The sequence below is a fragment of the Dromiciops gliroides genome, chromosome 6 (assembly GCF_019393635.1).
Source record: "Dromiciops gliroides isolate mDroGli1 chromosome 6, mDroGli1.pri, whole genome shotgun sequence".
Taxonomy (NCBI): Eukaryota; Metazoa; Chordata; class Mammalia; order Microbiotheria; family Microbiotheriidae; genus Dromiciops; species Dromiciops gliroides.
This window is the reverse complement of record NC_057866.1, coordinates 107,321,513-107,341,682: the sequence shown is the minus strand read 5'-3', so window position 1 is coordinate 107,341,682 and position 20,170 is coordinate 107,321,513. Positions and strand designations below refer to the sequence as shown.

General features: G+C 45.8%; 1 protein-coding gene across 8 annotated transcripts in view; it reads right to left on the bottom strand.

The window, feature by feature from the left end:
• Window positions 1–635: 635 nt before the first annotated feature.
• The window catches only part of PLEKHA7 (pleckstrin homology domain containing A7), a 264,352-nt gene continuing 244,817 nt past the window's right edge, over window positions 636–20,170 (bottom strand). For 6 of the 8 annotated variants that reach the window (XM_043972486.1, XM_043972494.1, XM_043972485.1 and 3 more), the window contains 6 exons: window positions 17,856–18,050; window positions 14,536–14,688; window positions 9,371–9,504; window positions 7,601–7,743; window positions 3,671–3,773; window positions 636–2,143 (listed from right to left, as the gene is read on the bottom strand). In XM_043972486.1, coding sequence (XP_043828421.1) covers window positions 3,682–3,773; window positions 7,601–7,743; window positions 9,371–9,504; window positions 14,536–14,688; window positions 17,856–18,050 — 717 coding nt within the window. In that variant the 3' untranslated portion in view covers window positions 636–2,143; window positions 3,671–3,681. The remainder of the gene's footprint in view (window positions 2,144–3,670; window positions 3,774–7,600; window positions 7,744–9,370; window positions 9,505–14,535; window positions 14,689–17,855; window positions 18,051–20,170) is intronic. The other 2 variants (XM_043972487.1, XM_043972495.1) reach the window with 1 other exon arrangement.

The following is a 20,170-nucleotide window of genomic DNA, read 5'->3' as shown; positions in this document are numbered from 1 at the left end:
TTTATTAAACACCTTGGAATCTAATCTCTCCACTTCAAATAGTTGGAAAGTCACTTTGAAGCACTGGTGTTCATCTTGGGAATGATCGTCCTTTAACATTTCATGACACCTTGTTACTGAAGCATTTGGGGAATGCAAACCAAAAAGAAAAAATTTTAAAGGGCATCACTTGAGACAGAATGGGATTTTTGTTTGCTTTTGTTGTGGCCTGAATCACAAGCTAAAGCTGTTCTGTATGACCCCGGCCTTCAGTGTTGTTAGACCTGGGAGCTGCGTCCCTGAAATGGGCCTCCAGGACGGGGTCTGGAGTGAGCCCTGCTTCTCCTAACTGAAAAGAGCCTGTCCTCAGAGTGGCTCAACAGCTGCAGAACGACCAGTTGAACTCTGGAAACACATGTGTTTTTCCTACACCTCTCACCCCCCTTCCCAATTTCTTATTAAACCAAATATCAAGAAATTGCTGGGAGTGGGGGGTGGTGGGTACTCTCCAAGTCTGAGTCAAAGCATATGGGAGGCACACATAACTCGGGGCTGCCAGAGCAGATTTCAAAATATGTGGAAAAATCCATTAACAGCCATTTACCAGGATTCCCAGAAAGAGCCAGGAAATGTGTCTGGTTAATATTTTAATCTGTACATACTTTTTTTTTTTTTTGCAAACCATTACACTTTTATTTAAATTAACTTTTTCTTGCAAAATATTCATTTCCTTTTTTTTTCAACAAAATTTTTTATAAAGGCAAAAATAAAACCATTTTATTTTGGCAAGTGTTATGAAGTTGACACTGGCAGTAACTGGAGTGAGTTAAAAATAGACTGTCTTCTAAATAGATTTAAGAATAATTTTTTTCTGAATAGAGTCAAAAAACAATAGGAATTTTTATATTAATCAGTAACTTGCAGTTCCACTCGCTAGATTTTTTTAAACATTTTTTTTTTCAATGCAGGAAAACATAACTGGAACACGTTAAAAGTCTTGCAAAACACTGCAAACATCTTGGTGACCCACTCCCTCCTCCTCTTTTGGGGCTGGCCACTCAATGTAAAGTCCTGGTGTGTCACTCTTTTATTTCTGTAGGAAACCAAGTTTCTGCAGGAAAATGGACATCAAAGGCCCTTCTGGACTCACTTGACAGTCCAGCAAGCCATATCTTGCATTTGAAGACAACTGAAGAGAAAATCAAGATGTGGGTTCAGTTATTGCTTACTACATGGCTTGAATCGCTTCTCTTTCTCTCTCTCCATTTGCTATTTCCAAATTTTATTCATTTATTTCTTACAAGTGATTTTTAAAAAGAATTCTGGTAGAAGACCCAATTCCTTCCAAAGGTCCATACGCTGTAAGTGTATACATTGCCAAAAGGTGGCAAGATGGTCAGAATCCAGCCTCTGCACACCTCTGACCAAGGGGCAGCTAGCGCCTGGGGCTGCTGTTAACAATGCTAAACATAAATGACATAGTCAAGGCAGGATAGGAATCCTTGGCTCCAGTGAGACAGTAGGAGGGATGGTCAGCTCCTTCCTCCCAGCAGAATCCCTGTTGTCTTTTGACTCATGCTCTGGGGAAGCCATTCTCAAGCTAAATTCTCACCTAGGTTCATCTCAAGCATAATATGCTTTTTTAAGAGTCGGTGGTGATTGGTGATTTCATGTCCTCTCCTCTCTCTCCTGCCCCGCCCCCAAATGTGTAACTGAACCTCGTGTGTGTGTGTGTGTGTGTGTGTGTCTCCCCCCTAACCCTGCCACATCTGTATAAATACCTTTCCATCCACTCAGCCCTTGAGATTGTTAAAAAATATATTGTTTCTAAAATAGTGTCAGTATTTTACAGCATGTATTAAAAGTGCCTTTTTATACATTTATAAAAGTCAGAACTAAAACAAAAGTGGGGTGTGTGTGTGTGTGTGTGTGTGTGTGTGTGTGAGTGTGTGACTAGTCTACAGTAATTCATTCACAGGATTGTTGGGGGGGGGGGAGTGTGTCCCTTCTCCTCTCTTGTCCTCCCCTTCAGAAAACCTTTCCCAAGGTTCTTGGAATTTCCTTTGGGAAAAGTAAGTGATCTTCTCCAAGGGTGTTGGCTCCATGGGCTCTCAGCTCCAGACCTCTCTTCGGGACACGGGTCACTGGTCAGTTACAGCTTGGGCTGGCACAAAGTAAAACAGAGGACAATTAGGAGCCGAGCAGCAGTCAACGCCATCGGCCTGCAGACTGAAGAACAGGGCACATGAGCAGGGCGAGAAGCATGTCTGTGAATGTGGGCACATGTGCTCGTACACACACACACACACACACACACACACACACACACACACACACAACAGTTGCGCAGGGCTCACAAGGGTCAGTGGTTATAGCAACATGATGGGTCACACAAGCAGAGGGACTGCACGAGGGCTCCCAGGGGCCGCTAGTCCATGGCTGTGAATCCCAGACTCCCTCCTAGCCTGGCTCCTCACGATTTCTGGGTAATTCCAGAAACGTTGGCCCCAGGATTAGAGCTATGACTTGAGGGGGAGGAAGGGTGAAGACAAAGATGAAAAGATATCAAGAGACTAGCTTCTAAGTTATGCCACTGCCACTAGCCATCTGTGTGACCTTGGGCCAGTCTCTTAACCCCACTATGCCTCAGTTTGCTCATCTCGAAAATGGGTGCGGACAATCTCAAATGTCCTTTTCAGCTTCAAGAATCTAAATCTGGGAGTAAAGAAAGTATGTTGTGATCTTGGTTGGGCCATCACTTCATCTCTCCAGGCCTCAGTTTCCTTCTCTGTAAAATGAGAGAGGGAGATTAGATAGCTGCCAATGCTGCCTTCCATTTTGAGCCTCCTAGGTATAAATCAATCCACGAGGCAGAAATCTAACATCTCCTTCCCCCCAAAAACAAAAGCAACAACAAGGAACTGTCCTCTGAGCAATCTAATCTGGCTGTTGGGCCTGTTAGCCTCAGGCATCTGGTTATGAACTAGAACCTAGTTTACGGGGGAATAGATGAGATGAGAGTTTCTAGAGTTTTCTAGGGGGTAAAGAGCCAGTTCATAGCTATCTGATTGCATCGTGCAGTAAGATACCAACAGCCTTTCCCATTTATATAGCACCTAGTTGAGTCTATTGCAATTCCTTTTCAGGCACGGATGAGGCTGGACAAGTCACCAGATTCCCTTTGAACTCAGATTCTGTGACGAATCTTGGTCCCAGAGGATGGAGAGATGTTTTCCCTCATAGTTTTCAAAGTGTTTTTCTCTGCTACTGAATCATTTGATCTCCATGACAACAACCCTATGGGGTTTCCAGGTCTGGGATTAGCATCTCTTATTTTTTCTGGGGTTTGGGGGGTTTATTTGTGTGTGTGTGTGTGTGTGTGTGGTTTTTTTGTTTGTGTTTTAAACTAAAGCTTGGCAAGGTTAAGGGACTCACCCAAACACACAGCTTAGGTAAGGAGAGGCAACTAAATTGAACTGAAACTTCCTCTCCCAGCTACAGTTTAGACAAAGTTGACAGAAATGAGTGTATGTCATTGGGAGAGAAGCCTGGCTCCCAACCACTCACTACTTCAAGGAGAAGCATCTAGGAAGAGGCATGCTCCCCATGGCAGGGCAATGAAGCATCCAGAACAGAGGCACCAAAGAAGGCAAGCCAGGCACGCCAAGCGGACGAAGTCATTAGTGCTTACTTGGAAGGTGCTTAGACAAACGTGTAGTGAAATCCATTGCTTAAGGGGGGCTGTGGTACAGAAGGTGAGGGGAGGCCCTTGTACAGCAAGGCCGACTGTTGAGCTAGACAGAATCACACAGGAATTAAGCAGCGTGTTAGACATAGGATTGACACAAACTGTCGACACAAGTCCCCAGCAATCAGCCAAACACCCCAAACACCTGGTGTGGGAGGGCAGCAGGAACCAGAAGGGTAGGGGAGGTGAACTCCCCAAGGCCACCCAGCCTCAAATCTCAGGGCATTAAGGGGGTGGTGGGGAAGAACACTGAAGCAGGTGGTCTTTCCCCAAGGCTAGCCCCATCTAGGGGGAAGCCCAGGGTCCTCTGGGGTCTTGAAGCCCTGAAGGTAGCAGAAGACAGGGGCAGCAAATCACATGCAGGGAAGATGGCAGAACACTTCTGTTCTCTGATTTGGAGATTCTCCTCTGGAATGTACCAGCCTGGGTCCAAGCGGGCAATGACCAGGTTTTAAAATTAAACGTGTGGCAAATATTCAGAGTAAGAGCAAGCATAGGCCAGAGAGAAAATACAAAGTCCCTTCAGTAAAGGAATTTCCATGAAGAAGCCCTCACCCCAGTCTTTCTCATAATTAGTCCCAGAGTTGGCCTTCTAAGCCTGCCTCAGACCTCTTGAACCTAATAGCCTAGGGGCTGTTGTGGGCTTTACAGCACTGGGAAGAGAATGAGGCAGTGGTGTGGGAGTATATGTTAGGAAAAACAAATTAGATGTAGGCAGGCCTGGGCTAAAACCACGAAGTTGGGAAAGGCATGGCCCCCTGGCCTAGGGTGATGAGAAACCTGAGTATTTTTGGCCAAATCTGAATAAAATGAAATTTAATAGGAAATAAGTGTAAAGTCCTATATTTGGGTTAGAAAAAAAACAACTATGCAAGTACATAGGGTTCCAGTGGAAAAATTTGGGGGTTGTAGTGGACTGAAAGCTCAATGACTCAACAACCAAGTTCCTCCCCACTGCCCCTATACCTAATGGGATCTGAGGCTATGCAAAGATCTCTCTCCAGCCTGAATTTCCGTCCAAGTAAAGACTTTGGACTCAAATGGAGACCTGCATGATTTCAGGTACCACAGTCACCTGGAAGGTCCTAGCTGGGAAGGGGTTTGCACCAGGACAGAGAACAGTCACATCAAAGGATACAGTCCTTAGGTTGCTCAACACTGTGCCCATTACTTAGATCCAGGAATTAATGGCCACCCAATTAACTCTTCATATATTAAATTTGGCCCCCACACAGTGGTTGTCAAATTTGCCAATGATGCCAGTGACTCAATGTAATTCCTTGTTTACATTTGTCTTTATCATGCCTCGACACCAAGCCCTGTGCCTTGCGCATAGCAGTGCCCAAGTTGAACTAAGTTGAGGAAGGATCGCTAATTGGGATCCTTAACAAAAAATTCTAGAAGGATGAGTCGAATCTAATAGAATGAAATTTAATAGGAATAAATATAAGGTCAAGTTCTAAAAAAACCCAACTATGGATAATGAGGTTCATATGAAAAAGATCAGGGGGTTTTAGGGGACCCAAAGCCCAATGTAGGTGGGGATTACAAATAGGGAGTTGGCTCTCTGTTTCCATCATCAGATCATTCCTTGAAGATTATATTCACTTCTGGGTACCACAATTTGGGATGAAGATCGACAAACTGGAACATGTCAAGAAGAAGCCAATTCAGCTACTAAAAGGACTAGCCTTCAACTAGGCCCCATACCAGAATCCATTGAACAAACTAGAGCAGTGATTCTCAAATTTTGGGGTCTCACAATCCCTTTATACTCTTAAAAATTTTTTCAGAACCCTTCCATATTATGCAAGAGGTTTTGTTTACACGGGTTATATCTATCGATGTTTACCATATTAGAAAGCAAAACATCTTAGTAGTATTGTGAATTTAGTTTTGACCTCACAGATCCCTGGCAATGGTTTTGGGGGACCTCCTGGATCACACCTCACTGACCTGGAGAAAAAACTTGAGGGGACTGATCACTGTCCTTCTGGGGAAGAGGGATTAACCTGGTTGTCCTCAAAGGGCAGACCAAGGAGCAGATTTTGGCTCAATGTAAGAGAGAATTTCTTAACAATTAAAACTGCTGGGGGCAGCTAGGTGGCGCAGTGGATAAAAGCACTGGCCCTGGATTCAGGAGGACCTGAGTTCAAATCTGCACTCAGACACTTGACATTTACTAGCTGTGTGACCCTGGGCAAGCCACTTAACCCTCATTGCTCCGCATAACAAAACAAACAAACAAATAAAAAAACAATTAAAACTGTTTGAAACCCCAACGGGCTGCTGCGGGTTCCACATAAGTGGTAGAAATCTCACAGAGGGGATGTCTGCTCAAACAGGGGATTGGCACAGATACACAGTCCCTTCTAATTCTGAGATTCTAGGATGCTATACTCTTGCCTCTCTGCCCATCACCAGCCTCTCCCAAGGCCCAGAGGACAAGTCTCCAGCAATGCACAGGTTCTCCTCATCCTCTCATCAGTCTGGAGGCTGTCTACACTGGCTTCCCAAGAAACCCACTGAAAAAGATCCCAGTAATCACTAAAGAAATCTTTCCTTTACTTGTCAAAATCCACTCTAGGCCATGACGGCTGGGACACTGGATGAGGGCAGTGCCGCTGGGGACTTCAGTCCTGAGGACAGAGATGCCCAATGCTGAATGACCCCAGTGTCCTAAAGTGTACAATCTCCTCCCAGGCTCTGTCTCTCCGGAAACCCAGGAAGATGTAAGAGCCCCTAAGACTTTCTGGGTGCTATCCTTTCCCCAAGTGCTCAGCTCCCATGAAGAAAGAGGCCCCATTTCTGGCCAAAGAGTATTTGAGGAGCTTAACAACATTCAGAACAGTGGAACCCTTCCTAGGGAAAAGTCAATTTTACTTCTGAAATAATTTCTCACCTCATCATGAGTACATTGGGGTAGGAAAGGGGTCAAACTCAAATAGAAATAGGGTCTACTAAACCATATCTAAGGATCCCTCTCTGGGCCACATTGGTTTAGAAAAACACATATTGACTTCATGTATGTTCTATTATATTTTTACATATTTTGTTAAACATTTCCCAATTACATCCGAATCTGGCCCCAGCTTCAAGTGTGCTGCCGCCCACAATGTTGCTGCATGTTTGACAGCCCTGGTTTATACAATCAGTCCAAAAGCACTGCCTTGGCAACCACTGTAGACAGGAAGCTAAAAAACTAGAAAAACTCAGCCTTAGTGGAAAGTCAGGAGGTACCTGGTTGGGGACATTATGACTGGATGGGCACCTGTGGACAGATGGGCAGGAAGCCCACTTTTGGGGCCCAGGGAGGGCTAGCCTGACCTCCTCCTACTTAGCCCCAGCAAAGCATCTCAGAAAACTGTCTCTCCAGTTTATTCATCATAAGCATAAAATCCCATAGTTCACCCTGATGGCCCCAGAGACAGAACTCAGTTTTAAATCCTTCTTTTGAGAGCAAAACTGACATGCTGACAACCTCCATAAGAGGTTGAAAAGTGCCGCCATCCCACCCAACCAGAGTCCCCTTCCCCACTCCCCAACTCCCCCTGCAAAACAACCCTACACCACCAACACTTGAGATGGGCATACGTGTCACTTAATTACTTCTTTCTCCTCGGGACTGAGAGTCTGGTCTAGGACAGTGTCTTCTTGCCGCTTGTAAAGAAATGAATCCTCTCTTGGCATGAACCTCATGTCCCTGGGGGAGTGCAACCCAGCCAGAGACTCACTGCCTCCAAGAGAGGGTGTCCTGGATACAGTGTGAGTGGTGGTGACATGTGAGAAGGCAATGTGGCCATTCACTTCCCAGAGCTCAGAAAGGGACCTGGCCGCAAGCGGTCCCTTGGGACGGGAAGCGGCAAGGCTTACCTGCCACCTGCTTGCTTCGCTGGGAGGCTTCAGAAGCCAGGGTGTGGGAGATGTGGAAGATGCGTTCTTGTTCCTGAAGCTGGGAGTCAAGATCGGCCGAGCGGTGTTTGTCCTGGGTGGTCAGAGGCTGCAAGTTGTGCATGCTGGAAGTCGAGAAAGAAAGGTCACCCACCCGAGAACAGCTTATGAGAACAAGGACAGCCCTCTCTCCCTATACCCAGATCCTTCCAGGAAATGGATAGGGCAGCAAGGCAACTAGCTTTATACATGGGCCCTAAACTTGGGCAGCCAGGGTGGACCCCTTATTCTGCATCCTCCACCTGACACACTTATGTCCCCTCCAAAAACACGCTCAGTATATTTAGAGAACCAAAAAGCACCAGTATAATCCATGGTATTATGGAATAGTGGTCATATGGATAGTATCAGCGGCAGGATTTGAACCCAGGTCTTCTGCCTATACAGCTAGTTCACATCTGGCCAGTCACTTAAGACTCAGTTTCCTCATCTATAAAATGGGAATATTAATAGTACCTACTTCACAGGGCTGCTGTGAGGCTTGAGTAAAGGGACAGGGACTGGATTGGTAGACCTAAACTCCCAGGTGAGGAAACACCTTCTACCCTAACAGGTCAGCCACATCTCTGAAATCTAAAGTCTTAGAGAGTTGCCTAGATCACTGAGAGGATAAATGACTTGCCCAGGGTCACGTAACCAATATGAAACAGAGGTGGGACTCGAACCTAGATCTTTTTTGGCTTTGAGGCCAATTCTCAGTTATGGCATGAGCCCCCATCGTGTGAAGATAAAATGAAATAATGTATACAAACTGCTATGCAAACTTTAAAGCACTATTATTTATCAACAGTTATCATCTGGGTTCTGTCTCTGAATTCCTGCAGGACCTAGCAGGTCATTTCAAGTCGATGTCAGAGAAATGATGATGATGCTTCAAAAGGACTATGACCTCACTGATGGGGGCATCCCCCCTCCAGGGACATCTGTAGAGACCAAGATGGCATAGAAGATGGAGGCTGGGCCTGGAGTCAGGGAGGCCTGGATTAAAATCCTACCTCTGCCATTAACTGTGTGACCCTAGGCAAGTAGCTTAAACTCTCTTGAATCTTAGTTTGCCCATCTGCAAAATGGAGATAATCACAGGGTGTTAGGGGGATCAGATGAGATCATGTACGTAAAGTGCCCTGTAAACCATAAGATTGCTATCATTACTGGGCAGCTAGGTGGCGCAGTGGATAGAGCATGGGCCCTGGAGTCAGGAGGACCTGAGTTCAAATCCAACCTCAGACACTTAACACTTACTAGCTGTGTGACCCTGGGCAAGTCACTTAACCCCAATTGCCTCACTAAAAAAAAAAAAAAAAAAAAAGATTGCTATCATTACCATGATCACCATCACCACCACCATCCCAATCCTTCCACACATAGATGGTTGGTTTCATGAAGTTTTTTAGACAAAATAATTCCTGCCTTAGGGGTCAACTTCTCCGAAATTGGCTAATGGGGCCCTGTTTGGCAACATGGTAGGGAGCCAATGATTCTCCTCTTTGGGAGGATCTGCTCACGTGGGTGTTCTGTAGGAAGAGCCTCCCCAGACCCAGAGACACTTGAACAAGTCCCCCAAGGCAATCCTCCATGTTGGGAAGATATAGAGATGGGCATGCACCCCCGATGCTTGCCTGACCTGATACATTATCAGTATGTGGTTGGGATCGGGCATGAGGATGAGGGGGTTCAGGATGAGGGGCTGACCTCGAGCGGGTGAGGAGGTTGCGGATCTTCTCAGCTTTGCGGAACCTTGCCTCTAACTCTTCCAGGCTGAGTGGCTCCTCGGGCTCCAAGTCCACGTAGCGTTCGGGGATGGATACCTTATCTGGCTTGGACAGCTAGACAAACAGAAGGAACGAAGAGAAACTCTGAAGCTGGGCCCCTGTCCCCCACTGCCTTCTCCTTTCTGGTTCCTGTCCATCCATTCAGAACACAGCTACTGGGTAGTGACATTTGCATACCTCCTGCTTCGGTAGAATGGAAGCTCCCAGATAGAGGGCAGGACCAAGTTTTTGCCCTTTCTTTGTCTCTCAGGCTTAGCACAGTGACTGATACCTAGGAGTAAGCGCTTGGTGGATGCTTATTAGTTTATTAATCAATCTTACTTGGTGGATCCCTTGAGGTCGACCTGAGAGGTTGGGCGTTGTGCATCTGAGGGCTGAGGGGCTATGTCGGGAGGGGAGTCAGTTCAGGGAGGTTCTAGAGGAGGGAATTCTCCTCAGAGTCGCTAAATGCTCAAGTCACTCAGCCCACACTCACTACGTTTCTTTAGTCCCAATCCTTACATTCCCTCTTGGGGTAGGGCAGGTATAGGGACCAGACCTGTGATTTCATAGATATAGGGAACTCCCTGGGGTGGAAAACTCCTAATAAAAACTAAGCATTTGGGGGAGTTGCCCAAACCACAGAGAGGTTTAATGACTTCGCCAGGGTCACAAAGCAAGTCTGTGTCTGAGACTCAACTTGAACCCAGCTCCTCCTGGCTCTAAATTTCTTATACTCCTTCCCCCCATGAACAAGCTCCAAAAAAGAGACACTGAGGCTTGACTGTGTGTTGGCAGAGGGGGAAAGGAAAGAGGGAGAGGAGCGGGAGCAGGGGACCTGGGTGGCCAACGGCCAGCGGAAGAGTTTTAGAGACATCGTCGGGGTACAGAACTGGAGATTTCTTCAAGCAGCAAGGACAAAAAACTATAGAGGAGAGAGCACAGTCAGCCGAGCCTTGGGTTTGAATACCAACTCTGATACTAATTAGCTACAGTAAGTAACCCACAGGGTAACTCATTAAACCTCTCTGAGCCATCATCTCCTCATTGGTAACCTGTAAGGATCCACCATGGTTCTTATGACCATATTGGGAGCTGGAAGAGACCTTAGAAGTCATCAGGGTCTCATTTTACAGAGAAGGAAACCGAGGCCCAGAGCTAGGAAACCACTTGCCCAAGACTGTTAGGCCAGGGAGTAGCAAAGCTTGGCTATGACCCCAGATCTTCTTACCCAGAACTCTTTGGGGATGAAATGAGCCAATGGAAATGAAGTGCTCTGTAAGAATATCAGCAGTGGGGCAGCTAGGTGGCGCAGTGGATAGAGCACTGGCCCTGGAGTCAGGAAGACCTGAGTTCAAATGTGGCCTCAGACACTTAACACTTACTAGCTGTGTGACCCTAGGCAAGTCACTTAACCCCAACTGCCACCCCCCCCATATATATATATATATATATATCAGCGGTTACTTCATCATTATAATGGTTTTTGTTGAGATGGGTGGTTTCAAAGTCTTAAGCCAGGGCTCAAATATTGAAAGGCAGGTTGTAGAAAGGAAAACAGGGAGGGGGGGGGGCCAAGGTAGGGGTTTCTTAAAGTGTGTGTGGGAGGGGGGTTCCTGATCACACTGCTAGGACTTCCTGGGCTCCCCAAGACTGGAGGAAATCCTTCCCACAAAGGGCTGAGCCACAGCGGTCACAACTTAGGCCAGCAGCCCCAGGGTGAGAGGCCTGTCCTCATGCAAGCAAGGTGGTCACCAAGCTGGGCTTAGCTGGAAGGTTTTCCCCTAATGCTCCAAGAGTGAATTTGATCATGTTTGATCAAATTTTTAAAAACCAAATGAAACCCAACTTAAGGACACACTCAGACTTTGATTCGTAACTGTTCCCTCCCTCGAGGTGGAGAAAGTTAACAAACTCTTCTCTGTTTCCAATGGGGGCAGATGAAGAGGAAGCGTGATTCCATTACAGAAGGAGGGATTTAGGTTAGAGATAAGAAAGGACTTCCTGACTGACAGTACTATTTGGGCACGACAGCTGGCTGCCAGGACAGGATACGGGAGTTTGTTTCCAGGAGAGGACCTATACCAGGCCGTCTCAAATAGCAAGAGGAAAGGCTCAGTGGCCAAGGGATTGGTCCAGATAACTCCTAGTGCCAATGAATGATCCTGCCCCAAAGACTGCTCTATTGTTCTGGGTAACTCAGTGAGCTGGTCAGGAATTATAATAATACTAGCTCACATTTATAGAGCACTTACAGGTTTGCTGAGTGCTTTCTCTATGATATCTCATTTGACACACAGAACAATCCTTTGTTGTTCAGTCCCATTGGACTCTTTGGGGTTTTCTTGGCAAAGGTACTGGAGTGATTTGCCATTTCCTTCTCCAACTCATTTTATAGATAAGGAAACTGAGGCAAACAGGGTTAAGTGACTTGCCCAGAGTCACACAGCTAGTAAGTATCTGAGGTCGAATTTGAACTCAAGAAGATGAGTCTTCCTGACTCGAGGCCTGGCACTTTATCCACTGTGCCACCTAGCTGCAAATTCCTTGGGGTGGATGTTATTAATTTCTCTATTTTACAGATGAAGAAAATGAGAAATCAGAAACTCTAAGTGACCAGTAGGGGTCACATAGCTAATAAGTGTTGGAGGTAGGATTCAAACCTGGGTTCTCTTGACTCTAAACATAGTGAGGGCTTCTCTCCCAACCTGGTCCCCAGTTCTGTGAAGAAGATCATAATATGTGTCTATGTGGGAGAGGGGCAACCAATGTGGGTCTTGGCTCAAGACCAAGGATGGAGCGATTCTGTTTGAGGAATCAACCTCATCGTGGTCGATGACATTGGAGTTCTGAGCGTGTGGACCAGAAGGCCCTCTTATTATAACTATTTAATAATGGCTGTTCTTGGGCAGCTAGGTGGCACAGTGGATAAAGCACCGGCCCTGGATTCAGGAATTCCCGAGTTCAAATCCGGCCTCAGACACTTGACACTTACTAGCTGTGTGACCCTGGGCAAGTCACTTAACCCCCATTGCCCCACAAAAAAAAAAAAAAAAAGGCTGTTCTTAAATATCATGTAATAACTATCATCAAGTGTTATTTGATAATAATTACATATCATTTCATAATCACTAAATAATATTTAATAACTATTATTGAATCATTGAATTATTCTTTAATAATAATTCACATTTATAATACTTGAAGCTTTGCAAATCACTTTACATATATTATCTCATTTGATCTTCATAATAACCCTGTGAAGGGTTTAATAACATGAAATGATTAATAGTTACTCAGTTTTGTTTAATAATTATTTAATGTTATCATTTAAGGTCCCCTTCAGATAAATAATTTCTCTTTAACAGGATTTGAGATAGAGATGTCGAGCAAAGTGATGCTGTGTGTGAAGTCATATTGGAGCTGCCTCCATTCATTCGTTCGTTCATTCATTCATTCAGCCGACACTAAGTACCTACTCTATACAAAAAACACTATACTAAGTTCCAGGCCCAGAAAAACTAAAAAACCTTTTGGGGCCCTAAAAGAACCTATATCAAATGGGAACTTAAAACTATCTTGCTCCCTGGACCTGCTTTTCTTTCAAACACCATGATTTCCACTGAAGGCACTGCCAACCTTCTGGTGGCCCTGGTGCGGCCTCAGCATCCTCCCTGCCTCCTCCCCAGAACCTCCATATTCATGGCCCAGGTCATCTCACTCACTTAGACCCCCATGCCCGTTCCCCTAATTGGTGTCCCTGTTTCCTTCCTCCTCCGGTCTACACAGCTGCACAGTCTAACCAAATCACTCCTTGGCTGAACAGTCTTCAGTGGCTCTTTATCACCTCCAGAACAGCATATACATTCTTCAGCTTGGCACCTTTAAATCCCTTCACAATCTAATCTCCCCCCACCCCGGACCTTTCCAGGGTTATTTTACATCAGTAGGTTCAAATCCCACTTCTGACCCATACTGGCTGTACAATAACCCTGGACAAATGGTACAGGAGATAGAGAACTGGGCTCAGAGTCAAGAAGACCTGAGTTCAAATCCAGCCTCAGACATTAACTGTGCAACCCTGGGTAATTCACTTAACTTCTGTCTACTTCAGTTTCTTTGACTACAAAATGAGGAAAATAATAGCACTTGCCTCACAGGACTGTCGTGAAGAGCATATGAGATAATGCTTAGCACATAGTAGGCATTCTATAAATCTTTGTTCCTTTCTCTTTCCTTGGGTTGTTGTGAGGACCAAATGAGATATTTGTAAAAAACTTAGCACGTAGTAGGTGCTTTATAAATGGCTGTTCCCTTCCCCTTCCCTGAGTTGTTGTGAGGACCAAATGGGATAATGTTTGTAAAATACTTAGCACATTGCAGTTCCCTTCCTTTCCCTGGGCTACTGTGAGGCTCAAATGAGAAAATATTTGTAAAGCACTTAACACGGTGCCTGGAACATAGTAGGCCCTTGATAAGTGCTTATTTCCTTCCTTTCCTCTTCAAACTCATCCATATGGATTGTCTCTTTCTGTATGACATAAGCCCCCTGAGGGCATCAGGGCCTATGTCATTCTTTGTCTTTGTTCTTTTTTTTTCTTCCTTCAGTTTCCCAAGTCTTATCGCAATCCTGTGAGTGAACACAGGGAGAGAACCAGAAAAGTGGAAAGGTATCTCTCCCATTCTCTGTCCTTATATCCCTGTGTCCGGTACAGTGCTTGGCATAGAGTAGGCACTTAATGGACTCTTCACTGCCGCCTTCTGTTCCATGAGAGCTTGCCTCCTTTCACCCCTGTCCCTCGCAAAGCCTGTTCCCCCTAACTCAAGGGATTCATCCAGCTCCCAATTGGAGAACATTTCTTTAACAGGTGTCAAGCTGACATCTATCTCCTCTACACTATTTTCGGTCCTGATGCTGGCTTTGAGACACTAGGCTCACCTACGGAGCCCAACGACGTCCTTTGAGGGATTATGGAGGAAACACTTTATTGTAATCCAGAGGAAGAAACACTTAGCACACCCGGCCTGAGAGAGCCCCACAGAGAAGAAGGAAGCCCGTGGCAGGCGATGCTTCCATCAGTAAGGTGCCAGCCCTGCCAACTTTACCTCTCTGCTGATGTCTATGTCATAGTCTTGAGGCTCTAGGTCCATTTCGGTCACAGGAGTAGCCTTTACTTTCAGCCAGCCATCCTCATCTTTCTCGCCTCCTTGCATGACCCTCTCAAGCAATTGCAAATCAAACTCCTGTTCTCGCTTCCACTGGTAACAGACACAAAAGGGTTAAAAAAGTGATCATTTTCCCCCTCCCTCCCCCCACCAACTGAGACCTGCCATTCCTTTTGGGGGACCCAGGCTGCTGGGAGTCATTATCGAAAAGCTCCATAGGAAAATGAAAATCTCTGACCCTTTCAACAAACAGCCTGCTTCCCAAGGCTTAGCATCTTAAGGAGTAAATAGCTGATGCCTATCTGGAATCTTGGGATTAACTGCATTTATAAAATACAGCTGGAGCCCACAGTTAGCCCCAAGGGATGTCTGTTCACTTTAGGATGCTGACTCGGAGTCATTCCCCTCGGTGGAGATGAGGGCAAGCTGGGGGGGCCGGTTGGTAAACCTCAGCCCCTCAGCCAGGACCCTGATCCAAATCTCCCAATCGTTGTACTGTGTAAACAAGTTAGAGGGCTGCATGCTGGTGAGGCTAACAAACATGGACCGCAGGGCCGATATGGTGGAAACAAAGATGGATATGGAATCCCAAGACATAGGTTCAAATACTGGCTCTGCTATTTATTACCCATGTAACCTTTCACAAATCCTCTTTCTTTGGACCTCAGTTTCCTCATCTATGAAATGAGGGGATAGAATTAAATAATCTCTACGGTCCCCTCTTGCTCTAAATCTATGATGCTATGACAGTAACTACCAGCCCAGGTGGGCCCATGGGCCCTCTTTTCTCAAGTAAAGGATCAATATATTGGACTTGGAAATAGGGAAAAACAAAGGCCTTCACTGATCTTTTGGTAGAATTGGGATCTTAGAGAATCCTTTCCATATATAATAGCTATTAAGGGCAACTAATGAGGCAGCCCATGGTTAAGCATATAGAACCTGAGGGAGCTTCAGAGATGACTCACTCTGACACTAAAGTAGGTTCACATTGGAATCAGTGAGGCTACTTTTAATTCAATGGCAAAACCACACTGCCTAGTGTGAGTCTTCCAATAACATTCTTTCTGCACAAAGGTGAACCTCCCTAAAATGCTTTATGGTCAGAGCAGCAAAGGCCAATTTCTACCCCCGTTGTGTCCTAAAAAGTGTTAATGCTGACCATGTTATTGCGAATTGTGAAGGGGGCTTATCCATGTCTTTCTTCTCTGAGAAAGTGGCAGATGTCTGTCCTCTCCCTTCCCTCATCCTCCCCACACCCCACTTTTCAGATCCCCAAAGAGTCCTGGGCACATCTGTCAACAATGCCAATGTCAATAATAACGAAGATAAAACCAGCTGATTTCAACCCATTCATGCACAAGTTCTCCGCACTATGTACCAAAATGGTCATCGCTCTCCCCTTGGTGAATGATTCTGAAATGTCTGAAATGATTAGGGTATTGAAGCTCCTGTGATAGAGAAATTATTAAGTGATCAACAAAGAAGACTTGCAGTTTCTTCCAGTCTTGGAAGAGTGACAGCTACTCGTTTGTTTAAGCCAGGCTTGATTGCCTCCACAAAAGGAGAGGGCCTCTGTATTCTATGGTGCGGTCTAGTAAGAAACACATCAATCCATTATTGTCAAGCAACATTTTTATTGGTGTCAATGCAGAGACTTGTACATGTGTTTCTTCCAAAAAAAAAACAAAAAACAAAACCCAACAATAAAAAACCCACCAGAAGCTACTTATGAGTCATTCTTTATCTGTACTCTTTCTACATTTTGAGACACCCAGTTGAAAAATAAAAGGCAATGTTACCTTATTTGGTCAGTAACCCACACACGGCGGCTGAGAGAGCCAGTGGACATCTGCAGCTCCGTACACGTCAGTTCTCCCGGAGCTCACCTCTCTGGCCACTCAACTAATAGCTACAAACAGGCTGCTTGACTATAGGTAGGAGGTGGAGGGGGATGTTTTTGTTATTCAATCCAATCATTAATGCTTGTCAACACAATAGCAAAAGGTATCATTAAGAAACTGTGCTCATGTATCAGATGAACTAGAATGAAAAAAAAATACTTAGACTCGGCATAGCTCACTGGAATGTGCAAAGATTGTGAACATATTTATACTTTTCAGGGTGAAGGGCTTCACTTGAATAAACTTGTGATGCTTAGCTCTCTGCTGGTATTCCCTGGCAGGGAACGGATCAGCAATGCAGAGACTAGAGACAAATGAACTGCAAATCAGCATTACTGGGTTGGGGAGGAGAGGATGCTAGACAAGGACTGAAGGAGAAGGAGAAGTCACACTCGGAGTAGGGACTTGGCTTAGCTATTAAGGCAGAGCTGCTAATGCAATGAAGCCTGGTAAAAACAGAGTAGGCTAATTGTGAAATGTCCAACACAAATTAGAAGCTTCTGTAAACAAAACAGGTGGCATTAGAGGCATGATGAGCGATAACTCTAAAAGCAAGAAAACTTGTGCAATGAATTAGGTAAGGAAGAATCAGGCTAAACATCTAGGGAAACACACTATTAGACACAAAACACAAAACTGAACTAAAATTGGGGGCGGGGGGAGAAGAGAGAGACATCTAATAGCCATTTGGACTCCTGGGAATTAGGACGTTCCCTTTGTTAGCTTGGCTTCGGTTAATGACCCAGGGGAGCGTCACAAACTCACACATTCTCTGCTTGAGCCAAAACATGTCCTGGCTCCCGAAAGAATCCTTCAGATCCCGACTGAAGCCAGAGTTCACTAAAAGAGCCCCTGACACACATCCATAACCCCTTCTATGACGTGCACTTTAAGGTTTCCACTGACAGTAACTTTATTGTGCTCCTTTGCTAGGAAATCAATGGAATCCAGCTTCCAATCATCATACAAAAATTCTGTAAAGTTCTGAAAGGCTTGTAGAGAATTCCTAGAATGGCCTCTCCAGGGGAGTCATGAAGTGAACTCTAGACCAACGATGTCTCTGTAGACATCTCCTATCCACTAAGAGTCAGTGAGTCTCTCTGTCTGCCTCTCCCTCTCTCTCCCTCCCTCTTTCTCTCTCTCTCCCCACTCTCTCACATTTACCATCCCATTCTTTGACCATCTTTCCCCTGCTCTAGACACAGCCCTCATTTTGAGGAGAAAACCCTTAATAGGTGTATTGACCCTGTTGGAACCAACAGCTTGCTCAGGCAGAGGTCAGGGAGCCCTGCCTTAAAGTGCAGAGGGGGAGGATCAATGGCTCTCACACCCAGCCCGGTCCTCCTAGTAACATACTGAGCCGAGGTCTCCAGGGCTGTGCCGGCTGAAGGTGTGGGACGTGCTCTGCTTCTCGCCTTGGCTCAGCGTCCTCTTGCGTTCTCGGACGAGGGCCTTCTGGTGGCGCTTCATCCTCTCTAGCTGTTCCTCGGCGCTCATCTTGCCCCTCAGGTGGTCCCCAGAATACAGCCGTTCCAAGGCACTCTTGGATCTCTAAGAAGGAAACATGCGACACACAGAACACACAACCTCAGTGGCTGGGCCCCAAACACAGAAGGACTCAGATGGCTAGTACGGACTCCTTCCCTCTGCAGAACACTTTGATAGAGAATAATCTCAGGGCCGGAAGAGACCTCAGAGGTTCTATGATCCAATCCAGCGAGGATTTATTAAGCACCTCATGTGTACAAGGCTGGGGATGCAAACCAGAATTTTAGAAGACAGTCCCTGCCCTCATGAAACTTACATTCTGATGGGGAGAAATAACACGTCAATAAAACTGTACACGAGTGATTACTTGAGGAGGATGGAGCAGACACCAATGCTAGAGGATATGAGGAAAGTCTTCCTCTAGGTGTTGGAACATCAGCTAGGCCTTGGAGCGGAGGAGGGGAAAGAGGAGGTCTCGGCATGGGGGACAGCCTGGGCAAAAGCACGGAAGGCGGCTGAGATTAGGGAGAAAGAGGAGAGAAAGAGAAGAATATGAAATAAGCCTGGAAAGATTGGTTGGAGCCAGGCTGTGAAGGGCATGGGAGACAGAGGAGTGAGAAGCATGGTCAGACTCATGTTATAGGAAGTTTAATTTGGCAGCTGTGTGGAAGATAGTTGGGCCCCCTTGTACCTGAGCAGGGAACCTTCTACATCATGATGCAATGGGAGGAATGCAGAATGTGGAGGCAGCTGTCCTGGATTTGAAACCTGGCTGTATCATATTAGGAAGTCACTGGACTTCTCCGACCCCCTACTTTTTCCTCTATAAAATGAGGGGGCTGGATTAGAGGAGACGGCCTCTGAAGTCCCTTCCTGCTCTTGCTGAGGATCCTATGGACTTCTCTCTTCAGTCTCTCTCTGTGTAAAGACCTCCACTGGTGAATCCTCCCTACCAACTCAGAAGACAAGTAGACAGTGACTCTAAACTTAAGTCCTAGGGAGTTGCCTGAAGTTGAAAGAGGGTAAGGTAAGGGACTTTTCTAGGGTCACACAGCTAGTCAGTGTCTGAGACAGAATTTGAATGCAGGTTTTACTCCAAGCCCTGCACCCTCAGGCATCCTCTGACTCTTAATTATTACATTTTTTCTTATATCAAGTTGAAATCTGCCTCCACAATGTCTACCTACCCAAAGAGCTTCTAGTTTTGCCCTCTGAGGCCAAGCAAGATAAGTGTCATTTGATGGATGGCCTTTTGGCTCTTGGGAGATGGTAAATATGGACTCCCAAAGTTTTCCTTTCTCCAGGTTAACCATGTTCAGTTCCTTCAGTGACATGGCTTCTCTTTCCTTCACCATCCCTGTAACTAGTCTCTGGAGGCACTCTGGCTTGGTGTGCTTTCCTTCTGAGCCCATGGCATCTAGAACTGAACACAATACTTCTGAGGACAGTGGGGCTAGCCTTTTCCCTTGTCCTTGCCAAGAAAGCCTGGGATCTCATTAGTTTTTCCAGCTGCTGTGGCATCATTGACTCATACTACTGTCCTTCGAGGGCAGCTGGGTGATGCTTAGGTTAAGGCACCCGGCCTGGAGTCAGGAAGACCTGAGTTTAAAAGGGCTTGGAGGGACAGCTAGGTGGCACAGCTGATAGAGCACCGGCCCTGGAGTCAGGAGTACCTGAGTTCAAATCTGGCCTCAGACACTTAATACTTACTAGCTGTGCGACCCTGGGCAAGTCACTTAACCCCAATTGCCTCACTTAAAAAAAAGGGGGGGGGGGCTTGAAATCTGGAAGACTCTTTCTGAGTTAAAATCCAGCCTTGGACACTTACCAGCCATGTGACCCTGGACCAGTCACTTAATCCTGTTTGCCTCAGTCTCCCCATCTATAAAATGAGCTGGAGAAGGAAATGGCAAACCACTCCAGGATCTTTGCCAAGAAAACCCCAAATGGGATCACAGAGAGTCAGACATGACTCAGAAGTGACAACTGAACTGACCCTCAAAATACCAGCATTGGTACAGATGATGAAGTAGCATGATTCAGAAGTCCCAGCTTTGGGATACTAGATTTACAGTGAATTAACCTCAGGATCTACATTGTGATAACTCTATTTTAATATAATTGGTTTCTTTTGTAATCCTGTGTATTATATCGTATGCATTTAAAACATTATTCTAAGGAGA